General features: G+C 32.3%; 1 protein-coding gene across 2 annotated transcripts; it reads left to right on the plus strand.

Moving 5' to 3' along the window:
* The first annotated feature begins 197 nt into the window (after nt 1-197).
* LOC130893250 (zinc finger protein basonuclin-2-like) lies at nt 198-14,570 on the plus strand. Of its 2 annotated transcripts, none has more exons than XM_057799201.1 (2): nt 198-398; nt 8,669-14,570. In XM_057799201.1, the coding sequence occupies exon 2, from the start codon at nt 8,861-8,863 to the stop codon at nt 11,849-11,851; it is 2,991 nt and encodes a 996-aa protein (XP_057655184.1). In that variant the 5' UTR covers nt 198-398; nt 8,669-8,860; the 3' UTR covers nt 11,852-14,570. The 2 variants fall into 2 exon arrangements, with proteins under 2 accessions (XP_057655184.1, XP_057655174.1); XM_057799191.1 differs by having other exon boundaries at nt 224-398; nt 8,672-14,570.
* The last annotated feature ends 11,885 nt before the right edge of the window (nt 14,571-26,455 follow it).

Raw genomic sequence — 26,455 nt, forward strand, 5'->3', positions numbered from 1 at the left:
GCTTAATTTCACTAACTTGTAAATACGTGTAAGCCTGTATGTATGTTCGTGCATTACATATTACAAAACCGATTGGCAAGACAGAGGGGGTATAATATGTCCCTCCAAAGGGGTATCGTCACCTACACTCTACGTCCACCTTGTCAACCCCCCTTAGAATAAGTCCCGCCTTATATGCGCACGCTATCATCCCCTCCTGCTCATTGGGACAGCTCGCTTATGCGACATCTCTTCGGTAACAGTGCTCCTGAATCGGTGCAGTTTGTAGCGACGTATGACACAACGCTTGTGATTCCCGAAATTCGGCGCTAAAAAATATTGTTTTGTGTTCTGTGATTTAAGTGTTGCATGGATTTGGGTGGACAAGTGCTCAAATTACAACAGGATATATACTGTAGGTACGTACATTTCAACTTTAATTCGGAAGTGAATGTGGTCGTTCGAAAATATTTGAAATTTATATTTATTTTCAAAAATTTCTTTACACTACAATCTTCCTTTTTTATCGTTAATTCGTTATAAATCGATGAGAAATCGTTATCAGTTAATAATTCCTTGTTTCCAAAACAGCGATGACCGTCAAAGTATTGAATGTTATCAAATGTAAATATGCCATTTTCGTTGATGCAAAACTAAAAAAATTCTAGTTTAGCGTAATTCATCGAATTCCAAGTCAAAACATTCATCGTTATCAACGATATTTTTATCCTGTTATACAAACAGCATCGTTGGTATCTAATAGAATCTTTAAACCAGCTAATTAAATGTCATGAATCCAATTTGTGCAGAAGCAAAACATTACTGACACTAAGGTGTAAACAAATCCCGAGATCCTAATTTATAATACAAATAAATTGTTTGAATTGAGTAAACAGTCGCTTTCCAGAACGATCGGCAATTCTGGAGTTTTAGATTTTTTCATCTGACCTGGATATACAAACTCATTTTTAAAACAATAAACCGACTAGGTGTTTAAAAATAAAAAAAGAAGCAGCCACGACAATTATGATATTTTATGTGGGAAATATTTTGCTTTTTGTATAGGCTTAAATAGTGACTTGAATTTTGGAGCTTTCGATAAATGTAGGTACAATGAAGAAATTTGCGATAATCACCTGTATAGAAAAAAGTAACGGTAATACTCTATGTAGTTCTTCGGACTTGGGCAATATGTCGTGAGTAAAAAATAAACTATTTATTTCAAAATGAGCGTAGAATCATAATAAGGCAACTGGTTCTTCATTAAAGAACCGTGGCACTTAAGTAATGCCATTAACTAAATTGACAATAATAATGACGCTAAAAGTAATTTTGAAACCGTTGATGACACATGTGCTAATAGATCATTATCTGAACGAAAAAAGCGGCTTTCTTATAACTGAAAGTGTTAAATATATTTTTATCCATCTGGTGAAAATTCTATAAGAAACAATCATCATCTTCCGTCGCTTTTATGAATAGTACATTGATTGAAGATCGTTCTTCGTTAATAATTATGCCAATCTAATAATCTACGTCATTAGGGACTCTAGCTATAATCTTTTAAAGCAAATTTCACAAGAAGATATGTAGTGTACGGAAAACGTTTGCCCAAAAACGCATAGTAGAAAAACTGACTTGGCACGAATGCATTTTTGGGCCTTTATTAATATTTAAAACGTTTCAACCCGCTATTTCATGCAGTGGTCAGAATCACAGACGCTAAAATTACATAGTATTTTGCATATCATTTTTGCGAGGGGCAATAATTTTTTGTTAGGTATAATTTTTAAAATGGGCAACTCGATTCTACTGGTTCTTCTTCGTTTTATTAATAGCTTTATGCTGCAATATTGAATTCAGTTATTTAATAATATATGTCTTTAAATATTTCTTCCATCATCACGCTTCTTTAAAGCAATATTTTTCAAACAGTATTTTCAAATTTATAGATGCTGCATATTAAAACGATAATCAAACTTTTATCTCGACATTTAACAGACTATTAAAAATGTCTAAAGAATTTATTTCTTTGCATTTCTTTTTGCGAATATTTATTTATTCGAAATTCGGGTCAGTTCAACTACATTAAATTGTAGATATAATACACAATTATTTTGTAAAAATGATTTCAGTTTCTCGTCAAAACCAAGTCGATTATAATTTTTCTCTTTTTCCACGTTTACTTTTTCCTTCTTTTGATTTAAAACAATCCAGCTTCTTGCCTTCTTTTCTATTTAATGTTTAATTTCAGATTTATATATTTTTTTTATACCTTTCACTTCCAATTTTTGTCTCATTTCTTTTTTTATGTTGTTAATATTCTTTATGAGAAATTTTATACTTCCTTTCTGAAGTTATCATTTTTAATAATTATTTCGATTCACAATTTTTATAGTGTTATCATCTATTTTCTTGTGTTTTGTCCTTTGAATATACATTCTTCTTTTATGTATTTACTTCCATATTTATAATGCAGAGTTATCAAGTTTTGAAAATAAGTAATAAAAGCTTTCGCATCATATTTAAAATGTAAAATTTTATTTGAAATTCCGGTATTCTTAGTTTTAGAAGCTAATGTAGCTACAAATTCTCTCCAACCATTTTACAGGTATTTTCATGAATTTCTGTTTGGTCTTGATGTACCAAAAAATATTTATTTATAGTTATAATAGTTTGGTTCGCTCAATTTTAGTAATCACACTGTTCTTGGTGTCCTCTATTTCATTCTGTCACAACTTAACGAACATTTTAGACACATCAGTTATAATACAAAGTATTTTCTAGTGACTAAATCAATTATTCGATTTTTTCTGTTTTGTTTATTGCTTCATCTACTACCATCGCAAGCATAGTTATTTCTATGGGTTGTAGACAAATAACTGTATTTGTATTATGTATATCTTTTCTTGGAAAAATTATTTGTATCACCTCTCTTTTTATTATTGGTATTAACATGAAGAAATAGTTAACACTAGATCTTCGAGATCTTTCATGACTGTATTTTTATTTGTTAATCAAACTTAAAGCAATCTCGAGTCAGCCCTCCAAATCTTGCGTGACAAAATTAGGACCATAAAACATTTCTGACATTTGTAACGAAGTGAAAAAAAAATTTTACAACTTATAAAGACTCGAAATAATTAGTATAAATTTAATTTAGGTTACATAACAAACTAAGTATCATAAATAACTTGGCTTATGTTTTAGTAGTTTCTCGATGTGCATTTAAAATTTAAAAATGAATATTTATTATCTTTAAACTACGATTTTCTTCCATTTAAATTAAAATATTAATTCGTTCAATCAATAAAGAATATTCCTTGATCTGGATTATCGCGGAAACGGAGTTTTCGTGAATGATTCTTATATTTCTGTTGTTAACTTTAAGTTGTGCAAATATCCCACACGATGAAGAGTGAATAAAAACACCATTATCGCTGTTAATTTTAATTTGAAAAAACCAATTCTGTCCCGTGATTAGGTATACCGATCGCCTATTTTATTTTCCAATCACTTCCATAAAGAAAAACTAGCGAGCACAAAAATAAGATTTTGAAACACAAATTAGGTACGCGTCTTTAAAGTCAACCCAAACCAGAGTTATTTTACGGAAATTAAGCGTGATTGCTGGTTAAAAAAAAGCGTTCCCACTAGAACGTGATCCGGCGAGTGAATTGAATTCTTCAGAAAAGAAAAAATACGAAGAGATGCTTTGTTTATTGTGCGTGTAACAAGTAAATTTGTTAAATAACCAATGAAACAGTGACTATATTTTGTTATTTCTCGACAAACGTTGAAAGGAAATTTTTCCTTTGTATTTCGAGTCTAAAATTGAGAGCAATGTTTATATAAATGAAAAATGTGAAAAAGCCGCAATACCTAAAGCTAGTTTTGGTCTATCTTTTTCTGCGAGATGATACTAAAAAAAATCTCGTTTCGTATCTTTATTAGTTCTCTCTCTCATCTCTCTAAATTCTAAATAATGTTTATAAAAATTACATAAACTGATTTTTTAATTTTACACATTCTTTATCTTTTAAATTATTGGATGACCAAGAATTTAAATTGAGGTTTAATCATCTTTAAATGATGTACGGGTTTTTGTCATCATACTTTCGATAGAAAATAATTTTTCAACGTTTAGAAAACTGTAGGTGAAACGTTTTCATGTACTTTTCATTACTCTAAAATATTTTGATTCCTATTTGCTCTTTCTAACAAGTAATAGTCTTCAAACTCAACCTCGAGGATTTTGTCGATAGACTTTTTAATAGTTTTTAATGATTACGTTTTCATTTAGTTGAAAATTGAGGATGTTTTTAACGTATTTCTCATGAAATTGTTTTGAAAACATTGAATAGATTAATTTCTTTACCCCAGTCGGTTTAGTTGAATACTTCGACTTAATACCGAAGATCCAAAATCAATTGATTTTTCTCTAATTCTTCAAAATTCTTGTCTCTAGATACTTGTAAAGTAATCATTTAAGGCATAATATATCACTGAGAAATCCAATATTCATAATAATAGACACGTTAGTATCAATTGAAGTGAAAATTAGTTTTTAAAAATTAAAGAAAAATATCCTAAAAATTTCATGCTTTATCAAAAATATTGTTTTCTATGTAGACGTTTTCTAATGTTTTGAATAAAAACGAGACGAAACGAGAAAAATCTTAATCCTAAAATTACTAACCCATGCATTTCATTATGTTTTTATACAACAATATCTATTTATAATTAATGAACTCCAGACTCCTTCATCTTTTTAGTGACAGAAAATTTATATTGGATTTTACATTCAAGAGACCTTTTTTAGCGAGCTTCTCGAAAAGCTTGTTAACATCATTAGCTATTTAATCGACGATTGCTATTTATTTCAAAATTGAATGGGGCCTTCCACAAATCCTTGTGAAATTAATAAAATTGCTCTTGATTCTATTTACCTTTTGTCTCATTAATTATATTATAATTTTTATTCTATTTAATTTGTGTAACTCTAGGTTTCACATCTCTGATTATTATTTTATTAGTTTTTTGTCTTTTAAATTGATCGATTGGGATTAGTTGCTCAAATTGTTATTTTTATCTAGTTCACCTTTCGTTTTTTCATCTCTTTATTATTTCTTCATTTGTTTTGTTGTTTTTCGTGTCGCTTAGCCAAGAATTTGGGCTTCTTTAGAAATCTTTTATTTTACTAAACAGAACGAATTTACTCGTGTTTTAAATATGATTTTCGATACCTACAAATTATTTAAGACGAAATTAACGATATTTCTGGTATGCTTGTTTGGAAAGTATGCTTCTAGTAGAGTTGTGTCCGTCGGAACTTGTACACAATCTGTGTAATAAAAGATTCAGTCAAACCAATCCTTGATGTGTTTGTTTTGATTCCACAATATTAATTAATCTTAATCAATTTTACCTCGATATTATATATAGAATTTACACTAATTTCTCTTCTTTGAAGTCCGCCAATACTTGCAAAATATTTTTTGGTGTTTATTTTAACCATTAAAGAATTTTATGTGAAGGTGTTCATAAACTTGAGATGTTTTTGAATTAAAACAATCATTTATCTTTAAAATATACCGCGTGTACCAATCAACTATACAAGAGCTATTCAGAAAGTACGAAACGTTTTGGAATAAATAATTCAATATCTTCGTAATAGAAGTTTTTTACATAGTGAACAAACTAATTGGAGCAATTACCATAAGCATTGAAAACATTATTTTAGCATGAAATTAAAAGAGTTGTCGATAAAATAAGGCTTCAAAAAAGCTGCGGACGCTTGGAATGCTGTTAGACGGGATTCAGTTTTGATGCCTTCTTCCAGTTCCCGCCCCGGCCTACATTGTTCATTCTTGTCTTCGTAGCCGTGAAAGATGGAGCTTCTTTTCGATTCTCACGCCAGATAAAATTCATTCCCAAATGCGTGAGGTTTATATGGAAAAGTGTTTACAACATGTGCGAAAATTGTACAGGCTTCCATGACGAACAACGCTCTGGTCCGCCATCGTTTTCGGACGAAGGGTAGATGATCCCTGTTGGCAGCAAGTCCTACATTCATAATATTGTGAGAGATCGTTTAGGATATGTCAAGGTTTGCGCAAGGTAATATGTAGAAGTGGTTACCAGTGATTACTAACTCTTCTCTGAATTGAAAAAAAACACTTGAAAGGGACGCATTTCACAACAGTTGAAAGAAGTATTAAGCTGTCTTCGTAACGCAGCAGTATACTTGCAAAAATATATTGGGTCTAAGCTTTTCAAACCTAACCAATGCCAATAAATTTGTTTTTCATAGTAAAAATCCGTTGGTAATCTTATTTTATGGAAAAGACTCGTATATACCTACGATTTCATCCACATCAGTGATGCACGTTACTAGCCAATTTTTCATTCTTGTTATTAAGTGAAAATTACTAGATGAAAGTCTAGAACTATAAGGAAGATGAGGTAAAATCATTTGTATGAATTCAGGAGTTTGTTTTTCCTTGGCGTTTGTTTTGAATTGCTCCAATTTTCTTTGGTAACCGGGTTTGCAAACATTTTCATGGCTTCTTGGGGAATTTGTCTAAGTACTGTCTCTTCTACTTTTCGTCATCAATTATGATTCGAAACATTGATTCACCGTCTCTATTGTGGACATCGAAAGCTTCGGACTATTTGGATAGCCCTAGTATGATCAGATTTTCGAGTTTTTACAATTTTTATGTCTTTTCATATCGAATCTGGTTAAGACGTATCTATATATGATAAATATTCTCAAACTTCACGCCGGTGTTATAGGAAAATTTAGGTCACTTCAAGAATATCAGAAGTTTTCTTCAAAAGAGACTGTTTGAGGACCAATTTCTGAAATTTTTTTGACAGCATATTTGTTTTAAAACTTACGCGAGTGGTTCAATTATTAAGTTATAACTGCGCGAATAATTTAGCATCATTAAAGTGGTTGCATTGAATATTAGACTGGTTTGGTAAGAAGCATAGAGAATAGCTGGAACCACGTAACCTAGCTTTTTAGTCTACTTATAGCCATGAACGTACCAGTGCCTGTTGCACAATACATCATTATTTGTCAAGTGTATGAATGGCTTTCTGAAAACGCCGATTTGTGTAGTATTGAGCAAATAATTCATGATCGGCTCGGTTATCGCAAAATTTCAGCCATATGGGTGCCAAGACTTACGAATTCACATGCCTGGAAGTTTGCACGCGTCTCCTGCATCAGTAGGAAGAGTAAGGCGAAAATTTATTGCATCTAATATTCACCACAGACGAGGCTATACTTTGGTGAGGAAACGCGCGATCATGGAGATGAGGAAGAGAGACGAAGACGTATCAGTTAAAGCGAAGGTTACACTGTCAGCGACAAAGGTCTTGTGGAACATTAGAGATGTAATTGCGGTTCATTTTCTCACTGAATAACGAACTTTAAACACTTAGTATTTTTGAAAAACACGGTGAAACCTGTCTACAGATAAAAACGACGCGATTTTCCAATCCGTAATGCGATATTGCTCCAAGACAATGCCAGACCTCATACAGTTCGGCTGGAACACCTTCCTTATAATCCCGAGTTGTCGCCATGCGACTATTATCTATTTGGTCTATTTAGTGGACTACGATTGGAAAGCAATACGTGAGATTTTTACGAAAAAGGCAAATGTTAATAATTTGACGAAAACTATCTAGAAAAACTTAATAATAATATTTTTTATAGCAAAGTTCCAGTTTGTATTTTATCCAGCCTAGTACTTATCCTAATCGAGTTTTTTCTTTAATTTTATGAATTTTTTCATACTTACGTAAGTTTGAAAGAGAGTGATAACATAATTTTGATAATTGGTGTCAAAAATTCTTCTAAATACAGTTATTTTAGGTGGAGAATGTATTTTCATGAGATGATATATCTTTTCACGAATAATTGAATTTTCTGTAAAGTGCTGAAACAAATTAATAATAATGATTTATTTTTATATCTCTATGAATGTATCATATTTCCAAGTAAAAAAAATCTCGTAGAATATTGGATAAAAACCTTTGAATTTATCTTAACTGATTTATTTGAAACAAAAAATATTTTTGTTGCGACAAAAGTTTGAGTATTTGTGAAAATTAATTTTTACTAAGACAACAAGATGTCACTCTCGTTAGTTCGGTAAATATTCGTTAGAGTAAATAGTAATTAGTTTGATGTAAACGCGTATTAGGTATAATCGACAGATAGCTAACAGGCATGGGCATAAAGTTTAATGAATGTCATATATAAATAGTAGTTTGATTATCGTTTGAAAGGCTATCCTGGCAACGTCGTCCTCTTGTAATAGAAACGATGTTTGTTTGCTATAGATTGAACTTGAGAGGGGCAGGTGACGGTGACTAGCACCCCGTTTATTTATAAATGTGCGGGAGACATTCAGCAGGCTTCATTTCTAAACAAGAGTGCTATCGAAACGCGTATATTTTTATACACCGGCACCGTCCTCAATATACATTTTATGTCGGTCTCCGTACATTTCACTTATTTATTTTCACTATCGTGCAAACTGGTCTATTATTGAAAAGCCGCCGATATCTTTATTATATAAACTTTTGCCACTCTCGTTTCAATTTTCTGCTACTGAAATCACCAGATATTTTTAAAATTTTACTATCGCTTGGTATTCATTTGTTTCAGCAGATACACGGCACCACTCTGGACCGATGGCGCTTCCGTACACCTGAGGAGGAACCTCTGGTCCTCCAACAGTATCTTGGGTTCGACGAAACAAGAGCCATAACTCAACAATTGCTGCTGGCGCAACAGGCACTTCAGGAACCCACACTGGAGCGCCTCGAGCGTCATCATTCTCCTCATTTACGTCGGGCGATGTCTCCAAACCATCGCCCGTCACCTCCAGCCCTACCAACTTCAGCTTTTCATCCTACTAGACTGCCACCGACGATGTCTCCGCATCAAAAACATCCGCTCAATTTCATCAAATTGCCTACTCCAAACGGGCCGATCTCTTCAAATTCTCCTCCGAGCAATATCGCACCCTCTCCTTTGAACTCTTCGCCTCTGAATCGTTTACAAAACATGCAACTTTTTGATTTCCGGAAGTTTGGTGCTGGACACGCAGCTTTTTCTTCAAGAGTAAGTCCCGAACGGAGAAGAATATCTGAAAACGAATCAGTTGGCTTGAATCTTACTAGAACAACTTCGATGGCTTCTTGTCTGCCTCCACCGTTACCTCCGCCTTCATCTTTGAGTCATTCTGCTGCAGCTATGGTAGCAGCATCAGTGAACTCCCTTGCTGCTGCTAATTTAGTAGCATCTTCATTTCCAGGCTTAATGTCAACCAGAATGTCAACTGGAAGTAAATCTCCATCTAGTGCTGACGTCTTGAGCAGTGGAAATACAAACAGCGAAGAAGACGATGATGGTGATGAAAATTCCCATAGTGTTTTAAATTTAAGTAGAGATAGGGATGCCCTTAAAAGTCCAAGACACACACGTATTTTGCCCGGAAGGAAACCGTCCACACCTACCAAACGATCGTGGGGCACACCAAATTTACCTTTAAACTTAGGAACGCAGTTTATCAATCCCGCTACTGGAAAGAAACGAGTTCAATGTAATGTTTGTTTGAAAACATTTTGCGACAAAGGTGCTTTAAAAATTCATTTTTCTGCTGTACATTTACGAGAGATGCATAAATGCACTGTTGAAGGTTGTAATATGATGTTCAGCTCTAGACGATCCAGAAATAGACACAGTGCTAATCCTAACCCAAAGCTACATTCACCTCACCTTAGAAGAAAAATATCTCCTCACGACGGAAGAAGCTCCCAAGCACATTCAATTTTGATGCCTCCGCAAAGTGGACTGTCCCTTCCGGCGGCAGCAGCAGCTCTTAGTCCATTGAATCCTTTTGGTCCTTTTCCTCTATTGACACCACCGCCGGATATGAAATACCATTCGTTACCTCCAATGGACTTTAAACAAACGCTAGACCTAAGTATTCAACGAATGAAAGAGAGCAAAGGTACATATCCAGATTATTCATCGGTTCAAGTATTCTCGAATAATCAACAACAATCGGAGGAAGATGAAGATGATGATGATGGTATCGTGGTTGTAGGAGGAGATGAGGAAGAAGAGCAAGAAAAAGACAAAAAAGAAACAACTAATGGAACAACTGATGCTCAGGAGGGACCTGAAGATTTGGTTATGCCTGCAAAAAAGCAAAAAATGTCAATATCAGATATAGATGAAGACATAACAAGTAATGTTGATAGTAACGAAGATTCACTTAGCGTCGTTGATACCCCTAGCCTTAACGATGAACCGAGTGTTCAAATTAATAAGAGAAAAAGAAAAAGTCAAAATCCAACAAGATGTGCTGTACCTGTGATGATGGAGGATGCTGTTAGTGATGGAGATTCTTCCAATGACGTATTTTCTGAAAGATTGGCCGATCAGGTACGGCTAGAACAAGAAGAAAAAGAAGAGAAAGAAAAAGAAAATAACAGTGAACTGCCAGTACCTGTAGAAACCAAAAAAGAATATGCTGCAAGCGATACTCCTCTTGATTTAGGAAAACGGAGTCCAGATGTTAATGCAAATGAAACAGAAAAAATTACACACGAAATAAAAACTAGTATAGCACCATTATTTACAATAGATAAGCTAAAAAAAGAAAAGCAGCATCAGGATTCGGAGACTCAGGAAGATATAGAAGAAAGGCCGACTAGCTCAATGGAAAGCAACAAAAGTGATGAATCATTCGATTCTACAAATCCATTACGACAACTCGAAAGTCTTTCTCATGGTCATTTCAATGATCTAATGGCTAGAGGTCTGCATTTAGGTTTAGGAGGCCAACCTCCATCGTTTCCTCCGTTGGGGTTTATGATGGGTACTGGTCCCCCAAGTCCCACTCGATCTCAAACATCCTCCGGAGGTAGTAGTAATGGAAGAGATTCTCCCGATGATAGCAGCCAACATCAGTTATTCGGGCATTTTGACAACGGTCAGTTTATTAGTGGTATGGATGTACCAGTAGATAAAGATAATCCACGAAGATGTACAGCGTGTGGTAAAATTTTCCAAAATCATTTTGGTGTTAAGACTCATTACCAAAATGTTCATTTGAAACTAATGCATAAATGTAATGTAGATGGTTGCAATGCCGCTTTTCCTTCGAAGAGAAGTCGGGATAGACACAGCGCTAACTTAAATTTACATAGAAAGTTATTATCCACTACTTCAGATAAAACTACAGCTAGTTTATTTTTAGACAAATCGCCGTTTGCCAGCTTAGCAAATCCAGCTTTACACAGTGATTTTCTCACAAGATTATACGCCGAAGAAGCTTTAAAAGGTCACCATTTACCTCCTCCAAATTTAGATCAACTTATGCTTAATGGTGACCGTATACCGCATCCACCTCTTCTACTACCTCCCCTAGGTGGGCTTCCCTTTCCTTTAGGTAATTTTAACCACTTTAGCCAATTTAATGGATCCGCGTTGTCTACAACGCATAAAGAACGTTCCTCGACCTCCAACTCACCTGTTTCCGGATCACCTCCACCCTCAAACCTATCACCTGCTCCTACCAAATATATCCACTGTGTCGAAGAAGATCTTCCAACTCCTGATAAGGAGGGTAATCTTCCATGCAGACTGTGCAAAATCGCTTTTAGTACTACCGCGCTACTCAAAGAACATTGCGAAAAACACCATATTTCGGAAATGTTTAAGTGTACTGTGATGGGTTGTCCAAAAGTGTTCGTTTCGCGAACGAGAAGGAACATCCATTCCGAAAATGAATCTCTTCACGCAAATTCTCCATTGAAAGACGCTGAGCTCTCGTGACCTTTAAAAAACGTTATAGATTTTAGCGCGATTCCACTGTGGTGGTGATCTTATTGAGAGTACCTACTTATTGAAGATTATCTTAATCGATCAAATTTGACTGCTTGCTATTTTCAAGGAAATAGTTTTTTTATAAATTTTTTTCATTGAAGCTATTGTATTGGGAGGTGAGTAATGAAAAACAAATTAAATTCACATTCTGGTTGGTACTCAAATTTATTTTCACCAGTGAACTGATTTATTCTAGTTTTTTTTATAATTGAGTATGGAAACAACTATTTGTACAACTGTCAAATAACTTTTCCGCATTTCTATTGATGCCTGAATGTTAACTTGTAATTTCTAGTAAAGTTTGAACAATTACTTCCAATATAAAATGTTGCGAGTTGCTGCTGATCAGAAACGTTAGATATTTCTTGAAAAGTTTTGTTTCCACAATTTTATCCTATATTTTTTAATGTTTTTGGAGAAGATGGACAATTCTATATTTTGTTATAAATCCAAATTTTTTGGCAACAAGAATTATAGAACTTCTTCTGAAACAGTGACCTTTGTAGCCCTTATATGTATCTTTTTCCAAGCCATTTTCCAATTATCTTGCTCATAAAGTAATTTTGTTCCGGTATCAGCATCTTGAATATATTTATTGATATCATCGTTTGATTCATTTTCTCGGTGTTCGCGTTTTTGTTCTTAATAAGCAAAATAGCATACAAGCACGTTTTCAGAGACATTTTCACTTGTTTCTTCTCGCACCCTTCGCGAAAACGATCCTATGTTTTCCCATATGCATACTAACTTTGATTTGGCCGGTTATATATTAGATAGTATTGCATTTGCTTCCTCAGTTATATCTTAGGAAGTAAATGCAAGAAGATGGATGTTGAACCACCATCTTGAAAATAACTTCAAATTAAAATAAGAGCAAATCAGTTATAGTAACAGCACATGAAGACCATTGGATGCTGTGAAATGGTACTGATAGCATTAAGGATAACAAAGAACCACCAAGATGTATTAGAAGTATTTATTTTTGATATAATTCAGACGATGTGAATTCACATTGACAGTTATACAAAAAATGTTGTTTGTATATCCCGTTTTTAAGGCACATTCGAGAGAATTTTTGGCCTCGACAAAAAATTCAACCGTGTCATGAGCAGTTAAAAAACACTCATAAAAAATATTCTATTCCATATAATCATTATCATCTTTAAAAAAATAAGGTGAATAAAACAAAATAATTATTGGATAGAGAAAATTCTAATAAAGAAATTAAATAAAGAAGTTCTAGAAAATGTAGAAGATATTTTTATAAAAATTTACTTATCCAAATGTTAAGCCATACTGATACAAGGCTTAACTTTTATTATTTCTACTACATTATAAGTATATTCTATGACGAAAATTCAATAAATTAATAAAAATAAACAAGTGTGGATTTTCATAACTCACCTAACATATTAATGGAGGTAAAGATGATGTTGCTACTTCCCATAGAACTATTCTTAGTTTTGTTTCAAATGTAATCATACATTAATATTTTTTCTATTTTCTCGCCACTTTAAAAGTTTAATTCATGAAACTTACCATATTATTAAGTTTATTTTTAAAATATATTGTGGTAATTGTTTTTTCCGTGTATGTATTTGTAAATATCTGCAATTTTAGAACCAATATTTCTCATTAGCACTTTAGATTAGTCATGACATATTCACATATTTTTCTCACGTATAATTTTTCAGTATTTAACAGTCTATTCACAGCTTCAAAATTGATTAACAATCCTTGATTACATCTGTAAAGTAATTTACAATTTTTAATTGAATAAATTGAAATATCTCGTTAATATATTGCCGTGGAATTCTTAAATACCCTGTATATTTCGGCCCCTACCGAAAATTTGAAAATATGCAAAACCACTTCTTATTTCAAGAGGAAAATTTACGTCTTTCCAATTGAATTACATCGCCCCTTTAGAAATTATTATGACGTGGCTTTGCAAATTTTGATTTTTCTGTGGAAGGCGAAATTTGGAGAGCTTTGAACACCCTGTATGAATAATAACACGCCAATCAATGAAAACATGAGAAACTTTAAGGAAATATTAATATATGAACTTTAGCTTATGAGGGAGGGTCAATAAGTTCGTGACTTTTTGAATGAAATACAGGTTTTTGAATAAAAATCATTCTATTTTTCAATTATATATTCAGCCCAATCCAACATTTTTTTTATCCCAAATATGTATTATTATAATCATTTTGTAAGATTATTGAAGTCTATTTCCTTTTCAGACTAATTTCCTGAGGTACAAGATATAGCCACTCTGTCTAAAATAACTTTTTTCTTGGCCCCCATTTCACGGTTACTAGACAGTACAAAAATTCATGTCGTTATGTCACGATTGCGTTTATGATTCATTGTAATCAAATAGGGTCCTCCCTCGTAGTCCTAAAGCTTCCTCATACACAAGTAATTCGAAATTGCAACCATCGAACCAAGATACCTAAGTCTTGTACAATTTCTGGTACCATATCGTTTTTGGAATGTAAAAATTTCAACTACTTTCTATGGCTACCGAATACAAACTAAATGATGCAGCTTTTTTCACAGAATTCAAATGACGGATGACTGTTGACAAAAGCAGTGTTACTGTTTTAGTTCTAGCTGAGACATTAAAACAGTCACGGACGTTTTATATAACAAGAAAATAAAAGCAGTCATATATTTGATTAAGTTAATTTCGTATATGTGATTATAGAATAGTTCATATTTCTGGAAGCCAGTTTCTATATACTTATTTATTTGAAAGAACCTGCACTTCAATATTAATTATATATATATATATATATATATATATATATATATATATATATATAAAATTTTATTTGCCAGTCTTCGAATACTCAAATTTGTACATATATCTTAGTTTAGTGATCTCTCCATTTTGTGATTGCAAGAAGTTGTAAATGTATAAATATTCACAGAAACAGACGGACCACAATTGTCAAAAAGGGCACTATCATTTACGAAAAGTAAAGTACATCAAAAAATTGATGTTGATACAATTTGCATTTTAAAAAATATAATTGATTACATATTTACATCCCGTTGTTTGAAAAATATTTGTTATAACTGCTCTCCAAAAACGTAACAGTGGTCGATACATTTCATATCACCCTCAATATACTCTACCCTTTCGTATTCTATGGTTTCAGCCCAATGTTCAACAAGCTCTTGGAGATCTTAGTAAAACCATTCTTTTTCGAATTGCATTTTAAACATCTTTTTTGGATACAAATTTGTTCACACAGGAGTTTCATAATGGGTCTAAATAAATAGTAAACTGACTGTATGCAGTCGGAACCAATTGCTGGATATGGTAGCAGCTCAACACCACCAAGTTCTTCGATTTTTTCCGCGTAGTATGTCATGTTGTAGGAGAACCCATGATCGGTTAACTAAACCTGGATATTTCTCCAATAAAACATAAATTCACATTATCTGTCCTCTATATACCTTGGTATCCATAACTCGACTATCTGGAATGATTTAGAATTACATCAAATCTTCATAATTCCACCAGACACACATCAAGACTTTGCAACGGATTCTGGTCATTTTTTTTCGCTTAATTCGTCTGGCACTTTTATAATTGCGAAGTATGGTGTCTTTAGAAAGTCCAAGGGAGTCCTATAATCGACGTATACTGGATTTCTACTGCTTCTCTGCAGGTCGAGCGTTAAATCTCCATTATTAAAATGATTAAATCAACGCTGCGACTTATTTATTCATAGTGTCTTTCCCTTAAATTTCACATATTTGCTGTCTCAGCTACTTTAAACAATTTTCACATATGAAAACCGACGTTGCTTATAAGCCACCCCTGTAAAAATGGATTTGACGAGCTTTAATGCCTCTTCAGCACAAGGTTTCTCGTTAAGAGCCTATCAGTGTAATATACTGTCTTCTGTCGTGTTCCAATATTTGTATGTAACTAAAAAAAATGATTCTGAAGTATCAATTTTCAAATCTATCTAAAAATATTTCGAGTATATTTAGAAAGTCTGAATTTCACTCATGTTTCATTACTGTATTCGAAATCAATTTTGTAGTTCATATTTTTCTTTAGGGACCGAAATATTTAATTTAATTATGTAATAAACAATTGGCATAAACGTAGCGTAAACATTATTTTTATTACAATTTCGTAGTACTAATAATACTCACTGATATCAAGAATTTTTTCTATTGTTATATCCTAATCACTTCAATTCAATGTAACTATTAAATTAACATGTATCAACATTCAAATGTTTTCATTGTTCAAATTATTTCTACTCATTTGAACCTTAAAGAATTTAGAAATAAAAAAAATTGAATTACTAATATCTTAATCGATATCAAAAAATTGAAGTAAATACCAATTTTCAGAACCGTTATGTTAATATAATTATCCTCACAATTCTGTCAACATATGTAATTAGGGTTATAAATTGCTAAGGGATAATAGGTAAAAAAACACCGAAATTGTTTTCAATGATCTTTTTCATGAAAGTGTTTAGGAGTTTTAGGAAACTATGATCTGAGGTCAAGTAGATCATCTATTAGGTGATTACGGACCCTAGCTCAGAATCAGATTTTTATCTTAGACCTTTTGATGTATTAATACATCTAAATGTTCTTGATTTTAGGTCTCTTCTGATTTCAAATTAGTCGCTTTTATAATTTTTCGATGAGGTTTCGTCATAGAGATATTGACTTAGCTTTTTCTTTCTTATGAATGTGAACTATTTCTAAAAATTCTCTTTTTTCTGTATGTTCTGATATTTCGTTTCTGTTTTATTTTTTAATTGATTGTAGTTTATCCTTTTCTTGAATATGTTGTTAATCATTTTTTCCGGATAATTGTTTTCTTTTAATTCATTTTTTTGCTTTTTGAAAATATCTACATACCAAAAAGTGTAACTACCGCAAACCTCAGTCTACCAATGTAAAAAGTATCATATCAAATGACTACCACCTGATTAACCTGATTAATCCGGGTTAGTTACCGAATATTCATATCATAATTGGATTAACCAAATCGTAGTTTCCGAAAAGTCTGTGGTAGCAGATAGAAAATACCTGAAAAGCCAGTGAGACTTTAAAGATACACTACAGTGTCATTGCCAAAGACTTGTTTTGTAAACCAATCCAAATATTCAAGTCCACCAGAAGAATCACCAATTACCAATATTTCTATGAGTGCAAGTTGATTTGAACACTTACTCAAACTAATCATCTCCACCTCTAGTCATACCAACAATCCTTAATACTTATAAAATCTAAATAGCTAAGAATCTACAATCACTCGTGAATTGATGTATATGTACTAGTTCAGAAATCTCCAGAACATCGCTCTGTGATTTATCATATGCAGAATATGAGTAAGGTACCTGATGATACCTTCCAAGAAAGCATTGAGACAGATGGACACCTGTTAGGTAATTGTGAAGCTGTCCATAGGAAAAAGCTGCAATACTTTAGCTTGAAACCGAAACAAGTAATGGACGTATCCCCTAGAAGGTAATTGGGTTTATTGAGACCTCGTCCTAATAATAAATAATGCATGGTTGTACAATATTTTGCCCCTGATAATCCAAATGATGCCTCAAATATTTACTGTATTGATAAAGTAGTGAACTATAAGATGAATCTATGGTACCTACGGCACCCACTAAAAGAGGATTCAAGTTTTGGACTAGATATGGCAAATCTACTGTGTATGGTTAATATACAAACACTTGATGAAAAAGTCCCTAAAGCTCTTGGAAACATACCATCCTAATTGCTTTTACTTATTACTTATTACCTTGTTTAAAAAATGAAAACAATGTGGAATGGTTGCTTAAGAAGAATATATACTTGCAGTTGATTGGAAGAATTTTTTATCCTGGCAGCAGAAAAATTAAGAATGGCACCTCTTCAGAGATTCAGATTCAAATACTACCTTATATGGACAAGAAAAAGTATACAATGTTATAAGGAAGCATTTTCTAATTCTTATGGTTGCATTTTTTGCAGAAAGTCTTATAAATTTGGAAATGATAATACATTGGAGTGGAGACCCTCCAAGAGAGTTAAAGATGCTATGATCTATATCAGTCAATAAAAACTAAAAAAAAAATGTATTGAGTTACTCACGTCATTATCTCCAATAATTTGTATTTTATTTCTAGGATTAAGTAATTTCGACTAGTTTTATACAAAAAAGTGTTTGACATATTATTTTTGAATATTCTTATCTAACTGTGAATACCAAAAATCGTATTGAAACCAACTAGTACCTGTTTATGATCCTTTTGATATTTTTACTGTTTAAATTCAAGTGACGCTATGTGGTTAGTGCCCTTTGATGTGGTTCGATTAAAAAAGAAATGTCATATCTAAATTACATGTTGCTTAAACAATTAATCCAATCAATGATACCTATAACAATTGATGTAATCTCTTATACTCTACTGGTGATACAATATTTAGTAATCTTTAAATAAAATGTATATTTAATGTGCAATAACTTTGTAAATATGCTGCAGTGCTTGTAAATGTATAGTTGTATATATACCAATTGTTAACCGAAGGGTATTATTTAAATTATTCGATTTAAACTCCTTGATGTATACGAAAACAGTGTAAAACTAAAAATCAAAATAAACTCCTATTCCTACTTCACCACAGCTTGTAACACCTCCACATTTTCTTCAGTAGTGAACTTCTAACAAAATTTCACGTTGAAGACACCACATCTATTATCTGCAAGGTGTCAATAGATCATTACACATATCCTTTAGACCGAAATAAGCCATTGTGTAAAGTGGTTTAGTTTGTTTGCTGTTTTCATTAAAATCGAATAAAAAAAATAAAATTACAACATTTTTGAATACTCTCATAAAAATTATTTCTCATCTTTACTGTAAACAGCAAAAACAATTGTTTAATTTTATTTCCGTTATAATTATTTTCTCGAAAACTAAATGGCAATGAATTAAGGTTAATACGACGTCTGGCTATTAAGTAACGAGACTGGTTGAGAACAAGAGTTTTATTATAAAAATTATTCTACATTCGAATGCGCTTCCCTTCAATATATTTCCTTCTCATCACCACACACCTTTCCATACGTTTTTTCCATCGATCAAAGCAGTGCTAGAAGTCTTCTTTGGTGACGGCCTTTAGGAGCTCTGTCGGGTCCCTTTCAAAGCAGATCTAATCTTTTTCTAACTGTTTCTATATCGGCGTTAGAAAAAGATCTACTTTGAAAGGAACCCGATTTGAGTCGATTGTAAATGGTGAAGGCCATCATCAAAGGGGACTTCCAGCACTGCTTCGATCAATGGAAAAAACGTATGGAAAGATGTGTGGCAAGGGGAGGGAACCAGTTTCGTTATTTAATAGCCAGACCTCGTATACATAATTCGACTTATTTTGGTCTAGAAAATATGTGTGATGTGTGAACTTTTATTGACAACTTGTATATTTTACTTTCTCTTTTTTCATAACTGTATACATATCATATTTAGACATTTTACGTATTTAATGTCCTTATAGAAAAATAAATAAATAGGAATTATTATAAGTAATCAACAAAATATATGAATGGGAGTTTAATAATATTTTTTTTTGTAAATCATACCTGTAAATGTCATTTGTTACTGCGTATTCACAAATCCTGTGTACAGTTTAACATGTATTGCCTTTGGGCTAATTAAATTCTATAGCTGTCGTATTTGAAGTTTCATTTCCTCATCTACTTTTCCCAAAATTTCTCAAAGTTCCTTATAGAAAAAAAGAAATAAAAGAAGTAAACAGTAGGAGACATAATTACCTTCAAAATTGAGTTAAACCAAAACACACATAAAACACGTTGAGGACAGTAATACCAGCTCATATTAATACTAGGAGGAAAATTATGGGATTTCACTTAACGAAAGAGCCTTGCTTTCGAGCCAGCTACGTTTAGTGGATTCTGCAGTCCTCGAAACCCCCATGAGCTAGGAAAAGGGATATTCCAAGGTATCCTGTTGTTAATACTATTTCAATTATCATATTTGTACTAAAAAACTAGTAAAAATTCAAACAATTCACAATGCTACGAGGTTAGTTCAAATATAAAGCGGAATTTTGCTTTAAAAAATGTTATCATTAAGTTACAGAGCTGAAATTTCCTACAGTTTTTCTAGATAGTCTCCGTCACATTGGACACACTTTTGTCACTTCTCTGGAAGCTTTTTTGTAAAAATATCTCGACTTGTCAGTTAACCATTCACCCACGAGGGATTCTATATCGTGCTTTCGCATCGCAGTTCACCAACTGCCTCTTTCAAAGGACCAAATAAATAATAGTTTAACATTAAGTGTAGCCAATTTTATTATATTTGAACCAACCTTGTATCATAGTGAGACAGAATTTTCCATCATGGTACACAATAATTTAGTCGCTTAAATTATATAAAAGATATCCATAATATCCAGCTTTTCTTGTTTTCCCTGTAAATTGTAAATTCAGAATTTTTTGAAAACTCAAATGTAAATTTTCCGCAATGCGTCATAAATAAAATTATCTAAAGAATGAGTAGGTTAAATTTTCAATATATGGTACAGACTTTTTGGAACCTAACCTTTTGATAACATTTTAGAAGATTTTTTTTCTAAAACCTTTTTTTATGTCTGAATATCTGTAATCAAAAATAACTTAATACCTCTATAGAAATTTTTGAAAATAAGACTCAATTTCTACGAGATCTATAAATAACAACGTTGCTTTTTATCGGAGTTCCCTCGTAAGACAAATTAATACTCCAATTCGCCGACACGGTTTCAATCCAGAAAAATCATCTCTTAAATTAAACGATAAACTGTGTTCAATTTTATTATACTTTTGAGCATGTTTATTTTCTTTTTATAAACAAGAGGAGACACAAGTAAATGTTTTTGTTATTTTTACATTGAAATAGCTCTGGACAATATTAAATTTATTTTTCTAAGATTCGAGGTAACAAAACAACTGCCAAATTACGGCAATTATTCATATATACAATAAATGATCTGTCGTCTTATTAGAAGGTATCACTAGAGATAATGAAGAAAAGTTTGGTTTGAAAACTACTATTCATAATTTCGAAAAATGTTTCCCAATGAAAGGCCCACGACCCACAAGTGGGCAAATCGAAAATAGAGTCGACACGAGTTTCAAGTCAGTCCTCCTAGGAACCAAGAGATTTTCGGTATCATAGATTGAAGATATTGTAAAATTTTTCATGATTTTCTAATACTTTAAACTTTATACTCGGTTATCTCAATACTGCATTGTTTTGGTTTCCTGGACTTATAGTTCTGATAATTTTCAAACAATTAACTTAAATTTTTGAATATACCTTGGAAAATACATTGTCTTCGAAAGTACATAGGATTTTTCCTTTAAGTGACATAGTTAACTTGTTATTAACAATTATCTGATGATTTTTTTTTAGTTTTCCACTTTCTACTTTAGATTTGGCTACAAATCGATGTATCGCAAAAATCCTACGTTCTTCCATAGCAGTATTTATAGATTATCAAAAAAATTCGATGACTCAAAAATTACAGGAGCTGTAAGTGCAGCCAAAAACCATTAAAGAGGAGACGTCTTCACAAAAACAGTATACAGTCGCAATTTTGAGATAAATTCTTTCAAAAATATTATTGTGAGCAGTCACGGATATGAACAATCACGGACGTAATAAGGATTTAGTTTTGTGGGGGTTTGGTTTGAAGTAAACGAAACAACAAAAATATACTTTAAATGTAATGGTTAAATTAATTTCGTTCCTCTGCGTTAAATCTAAAACCATTTAAGAAGAAATCTTCGGCTTTTTCATTTAAATATATCCACAACTTCATCTGCATGAATTTCTGTTCCATAGTGAATGTTAATGAGAGCCAAACCATTGAGTCTGTTTTCACTTGTAGTGGTTTGTAAATAGTTTCTCAGTCTTCTTAGGCCCGAGAAAAACCTTTCTGGGGTAGCAGTGGATACAAGAATGGAAGCAAATATTTGTAGTAATGTGTAAATATTAGGATAAAGGTTTTTATGGCACATATCTAGGCATTTTCCATCCTTCAAGTTCTGTTTTAACCACTGAAATTGTGCTTTCGGGAAGCAGTGACGAGTACATGAAAATTGCTTCTTCAATTTCAGAACTGGCAGTAAAATTTGAAGGTATCACACCAGATAATGCTGATACTACTTTACGATGTTTGGTAAACCTTTCAACCAATTGATGAATTGTATGATCAAGAAGTGGAATGAACAAATTAATTTTGTTGGGTCTATTTAATTGTCTTTCTAGGACGCGTGGAATTTGCAATATGCCACCATTTTCTTCCAGTAAAACCTTTGCGTTTCTCAGGAGTTATAAGACATTAATAACATTATTTACATGTTTGAATGTCGTGATAAGATTGTTTGTAATTGTTTTGATATAATATTAGGTAATATTTCGGGGGGTTTGAACCCCCAAAATCCTTCCTTTGGCTACGCCCATGTGAACAATGAAGTTACGTTTTTGTAGTTTTTCTGAAAAGAAATTCTTTTTTTTCGGCCTCTACGGTGGCATAACCCTTTCGCTCTCGGCCAATTATGCAATGCTAGTTTTCAGTGTCAAAAAATTAGGTATAATTTGGCTGCTTAAAATTGATGAAAAATGCGAAACCAGAAACGGTTATTGTTAATTTTTTATTCATAGAACTTGGTAGCTAAAAACATCTCGTTTGTTTAAATGATGTTTGTCTTTCAAAGCTATTTTGCGAAGAAAAAAATGAGGCTTATGTAAGACTTACACTTCATACTGAAGTGGGGTGGGTTTGATACCCCAAATGATTTTTTAACAAAAATTCTGAAATGAAGTATCTGCTAACAATCGATGTTAAAGCGTGAGTTATTTAGCTGGTATTTTTGAAAAACTGAACATATTTAATAAGCAACTTTTGAACAAGAAATGAAAGTTTTATCGAAGCTAAAGCGAAGATATCATATTAATATCAAAAATTCTGAACCGTTTCATTGGCTTCAAAAAATTTAAAGTTACTTATACTACTCTACCAATATTATTAGACTCACAGGATTGCAAAATGATAAGTCAATTGAAAATTGGCGACGCCAGGGCATTGCATTTATGAGGAAATAGGAATCAAATATCTTGTAATGTTACATAGGGAGGCGGCATAAAAATTTCAGAAGCGCACGGCACAAAGAAGGTTGGGAAACACTGGTGTGGAGGATATCGATATGTCATTATTTTTAACCTAAAACAAGGTCAAATGAACCATTGTAACATTTTAAAGTGGTTTCAATTTCAACTCAAAATTCATACTTTCTATGGATTATTAGTAAAACACGTAATAATAATTTAATAAGTGTCTTGACTGTATTGAGGAAATTTCTGTAGAATAGATACATTTCGAGTTAGATTATAAAATATTTTTTAGTATTTACGTTTTCATTATTGTCAGGAATCTCAATTATAACTGTAAGGCAATGTAACATCTACCAAAATTGAGTAAAATACTGTATAAAACTTGACACAACTAAAGAAAATAGAAAAAAACTTTTTAAAGGTTTTCTTTGGCTGTGTTCACAATTTACATCAAATTGATTGAAAATATTGTTGATATTCTGAAATAAATATCGATATTGAGAACATCGATGACATAAATCGATTTTTAAACGGTTCAGGACGATTGAAGTGACAAGACTTTGACGTACAAATCCATATTCAAATCGTATTTTACTTTACTTCATTTCGTCTCTAAATGAGCTTAAAACTGGCGTACTGAAAAAGTATTTTTTAGACGACGCCATCTGAAAGTTGTTCGTTCTGTATTCATTTACATACCGAAAGTTGCGTTTTGAGTGTTCCATGTAGTAGTAAAGTGACAGTTCCGTACAGCAAAATAATTTCGGGACGCTCTGGAGTAGACAACATCCTTAAATGTGACTCTAGCCACTTCAATGTTGACATTTGACAGTTTCACTTCGATGATTTTGCATAACCTTAAAGTTTTAATTGTCTGAAATTACATGTTTTATCCGAAGTTTTGTCTAAATTAATGAATAACAATGAATGATGATGAAAAAGAAAACTTCAGCGATGAAGAGTTACTCGAATCCATGCCACCGAAGAATGCAATGCGGCCGTTCTTGATTCGTTGCCGGATAAATCTCGTGCAAGGTACGAAAAACAGTACGAACTCTTTATGAAGTGGTGTTACCACAAAAAAGTTATAAATAACATGTTTATAATTCTCTATTATTTATTTTCTTTCCTCAGTGTAATTGAAAAAGTTTTGGATCTTATGCGTCGTCTAAAAAATGTTGTGTACGCTGCTGCTGAAATGCTACTTTGTTCGACTCGTCTGAAAATTGCGAGACGAGCGAAACGAGGCGAGCAACAGACGAGTCCTTGGTAAACTATTTTTTTTCATATTGTACTATAAAGTCGACTTTACAGTACTCGTTAATTTCCCCAATCCCAATTCTATATGTCTGCCTTTGTTTACAATGTTACCTTAGTGACTTCTGTTAATTCTTATTTTTTTAAATAATAAGAGATTAATCAAAGGAGATATTTTTCAGTAAAATTGTCAAATATGACAACACATATTTTAATATAATTTTACAGTATGAAAAAAAAACATACGTCCCTAAAGTTATTATTATGGTACTCGATTAGATACTCTTGACTCGCCTCGTCCATAAACATCTATATCTTACCGTACTAAATCACTCCCCGGACTTATAACTTTTGCAATTAAAATAAAATAAGGTTGTATATAATTTTTTTAGTTTAGGTTGGTAACATTAATAACCTAATCTAATCTAGCTAACCCATATAACTAAAAGAGTAATAATCGCCAGTTACTGAGGTACGTTTTCTATATTTTATATGAGAATCAAGTTATAGAAATACTTCTTCAGAACGTCACTATTTAGAGCTATTTGAAGTAGGGCTTGCACAGTTTTTGAGTTTGAAGTAACTTCGAAATCCTAACCCAGTTCGTCACTATTTAAAGACGAAATTGAGTAGATTTCTACAAAGACGAGTTAGTTTAGATTAGAGATTTAATTCACTGTAATTTCGAGTTGTAACTTTTTTTTCGATCATCCGTCGTGAAAAATAGAGTAATGAGATCTAAACAGTATTTATAAATTAAAATTAGTTTTTCATGCATTTTCATTCAATATGACTCAATATTTTCCTAACACAGCTCAAGATTTGGGATTAAATAATTCCAATTTAGAGACCTTTTATGTAATTGCTCATTATATGAAATATTCTAATTGATTTACCTGGCGTTATCTGATTAAAACTATATAACTCACAATAATACAATCTCTGTATTGTAATTTCTTTTAGTATAAATATCCAAAATTATTTATTTTAAGTACGTTTTGCTCTAAAAACTACCCGCTAGCATTTATAGATTTTGCTTTGATTAATATTCTTTCAACTTCAAACAGTATCTCTAATAAAAGTAGCAGACAATTTTGATGTAGTAATAAAATGTTTGTGTGCTACTACTAGCGCCACACACTAGCCAGCAGTGGTAGTCTATTGGTAAATCGATTTATACAGAGTTGACTTAGGAGCTTCGCGATAATATTCACGGGAACTATGCAACAAAATTAACTTAATAAATTTAATCATTATTCTTAACAGAATTAGTACTTTTTGGTTAAAACAAATAGGAATCACATCCAAAATAAAACTAACAAGTTACATAATAACTCAACACCATTTGGGCTAAACTTAAACAGCAAAAAACAAAGATATTACCGTCAAAGAAACCGCTATCTATTTAGACAGAAACGAAGTAGAACAATTTTGCTATTTAGGCAGTTTAATAAGTACACAAGAAGGTACTGTAAATCGTGACGGAAAAAAAATAGGCCTGACGCAAAAATTCAAGTCATTATATAAAATATAGTCTTCAACAAATATCCTTCATGTGTAGTTGCTTTCCAAACTTCAGAATACACGTTTCGTTCCAAATTTTGCAAAAAAACCTTCAATGTAACTCAGATGAGGCACATTAGAAACCTAGACTTATCAAAAAACAAAAATGTATACTCAAGAACGACCACGGAAGATATCGCCAAACATATCAACACATTCAAGTTGATTTTTTTGTGTCTTTTGAAATGCACTTCTGAATTCACTACTTGATAATAAAAAGTCTTATTATTCGCCGTTTCACTTCCGTCAAAAGTAAAATATTACTCGTCGTCATATGTTTTCTGAGAAGCAACATAATCCGTTGCTTTAGAATTTGCCTACAAATTTCTTACAAATTTTGATATTTATGAGCCTGACTTTGACTCTTTTAATCAAAATACTTATCCCAACACGCCGACAGATATCACAAATTGTTTGTCTGGCTATTCCTATCCTTTCAAAGTGGTTAACCGTTAACGATTTCCTCAGATCTTGATTTTTTTCAAAAAATTGTTTGCAATTATTGCAATTGTTGCAATTATTATTCGTTTTCTTCTAGATTTTCCATATATATATATATATATAT

This window comes from Diorhabda carinulata, chromosome 1 (genome assembly GCF_026250575.1).
Source record: "Diorhabda carinulata isolate Delta chromosome 1, icDioCari1.1, whole genome shotgun sequence".
NCBI lineage: Eukaryota > Metazoa > Arthropoda > Insecta > Coleoptera > Chrysomelidae > Diorhabda > Diorhabda carinulata.

Coding starts and splice junctions, on each gene's coding strand:
- LOC130893250 (XM_057799201.1), top strand. CDS start 8,861: ATGTCTCCAAACCATCGCCCGTCACCTCCAGCCCTACCAACTTCAGCT.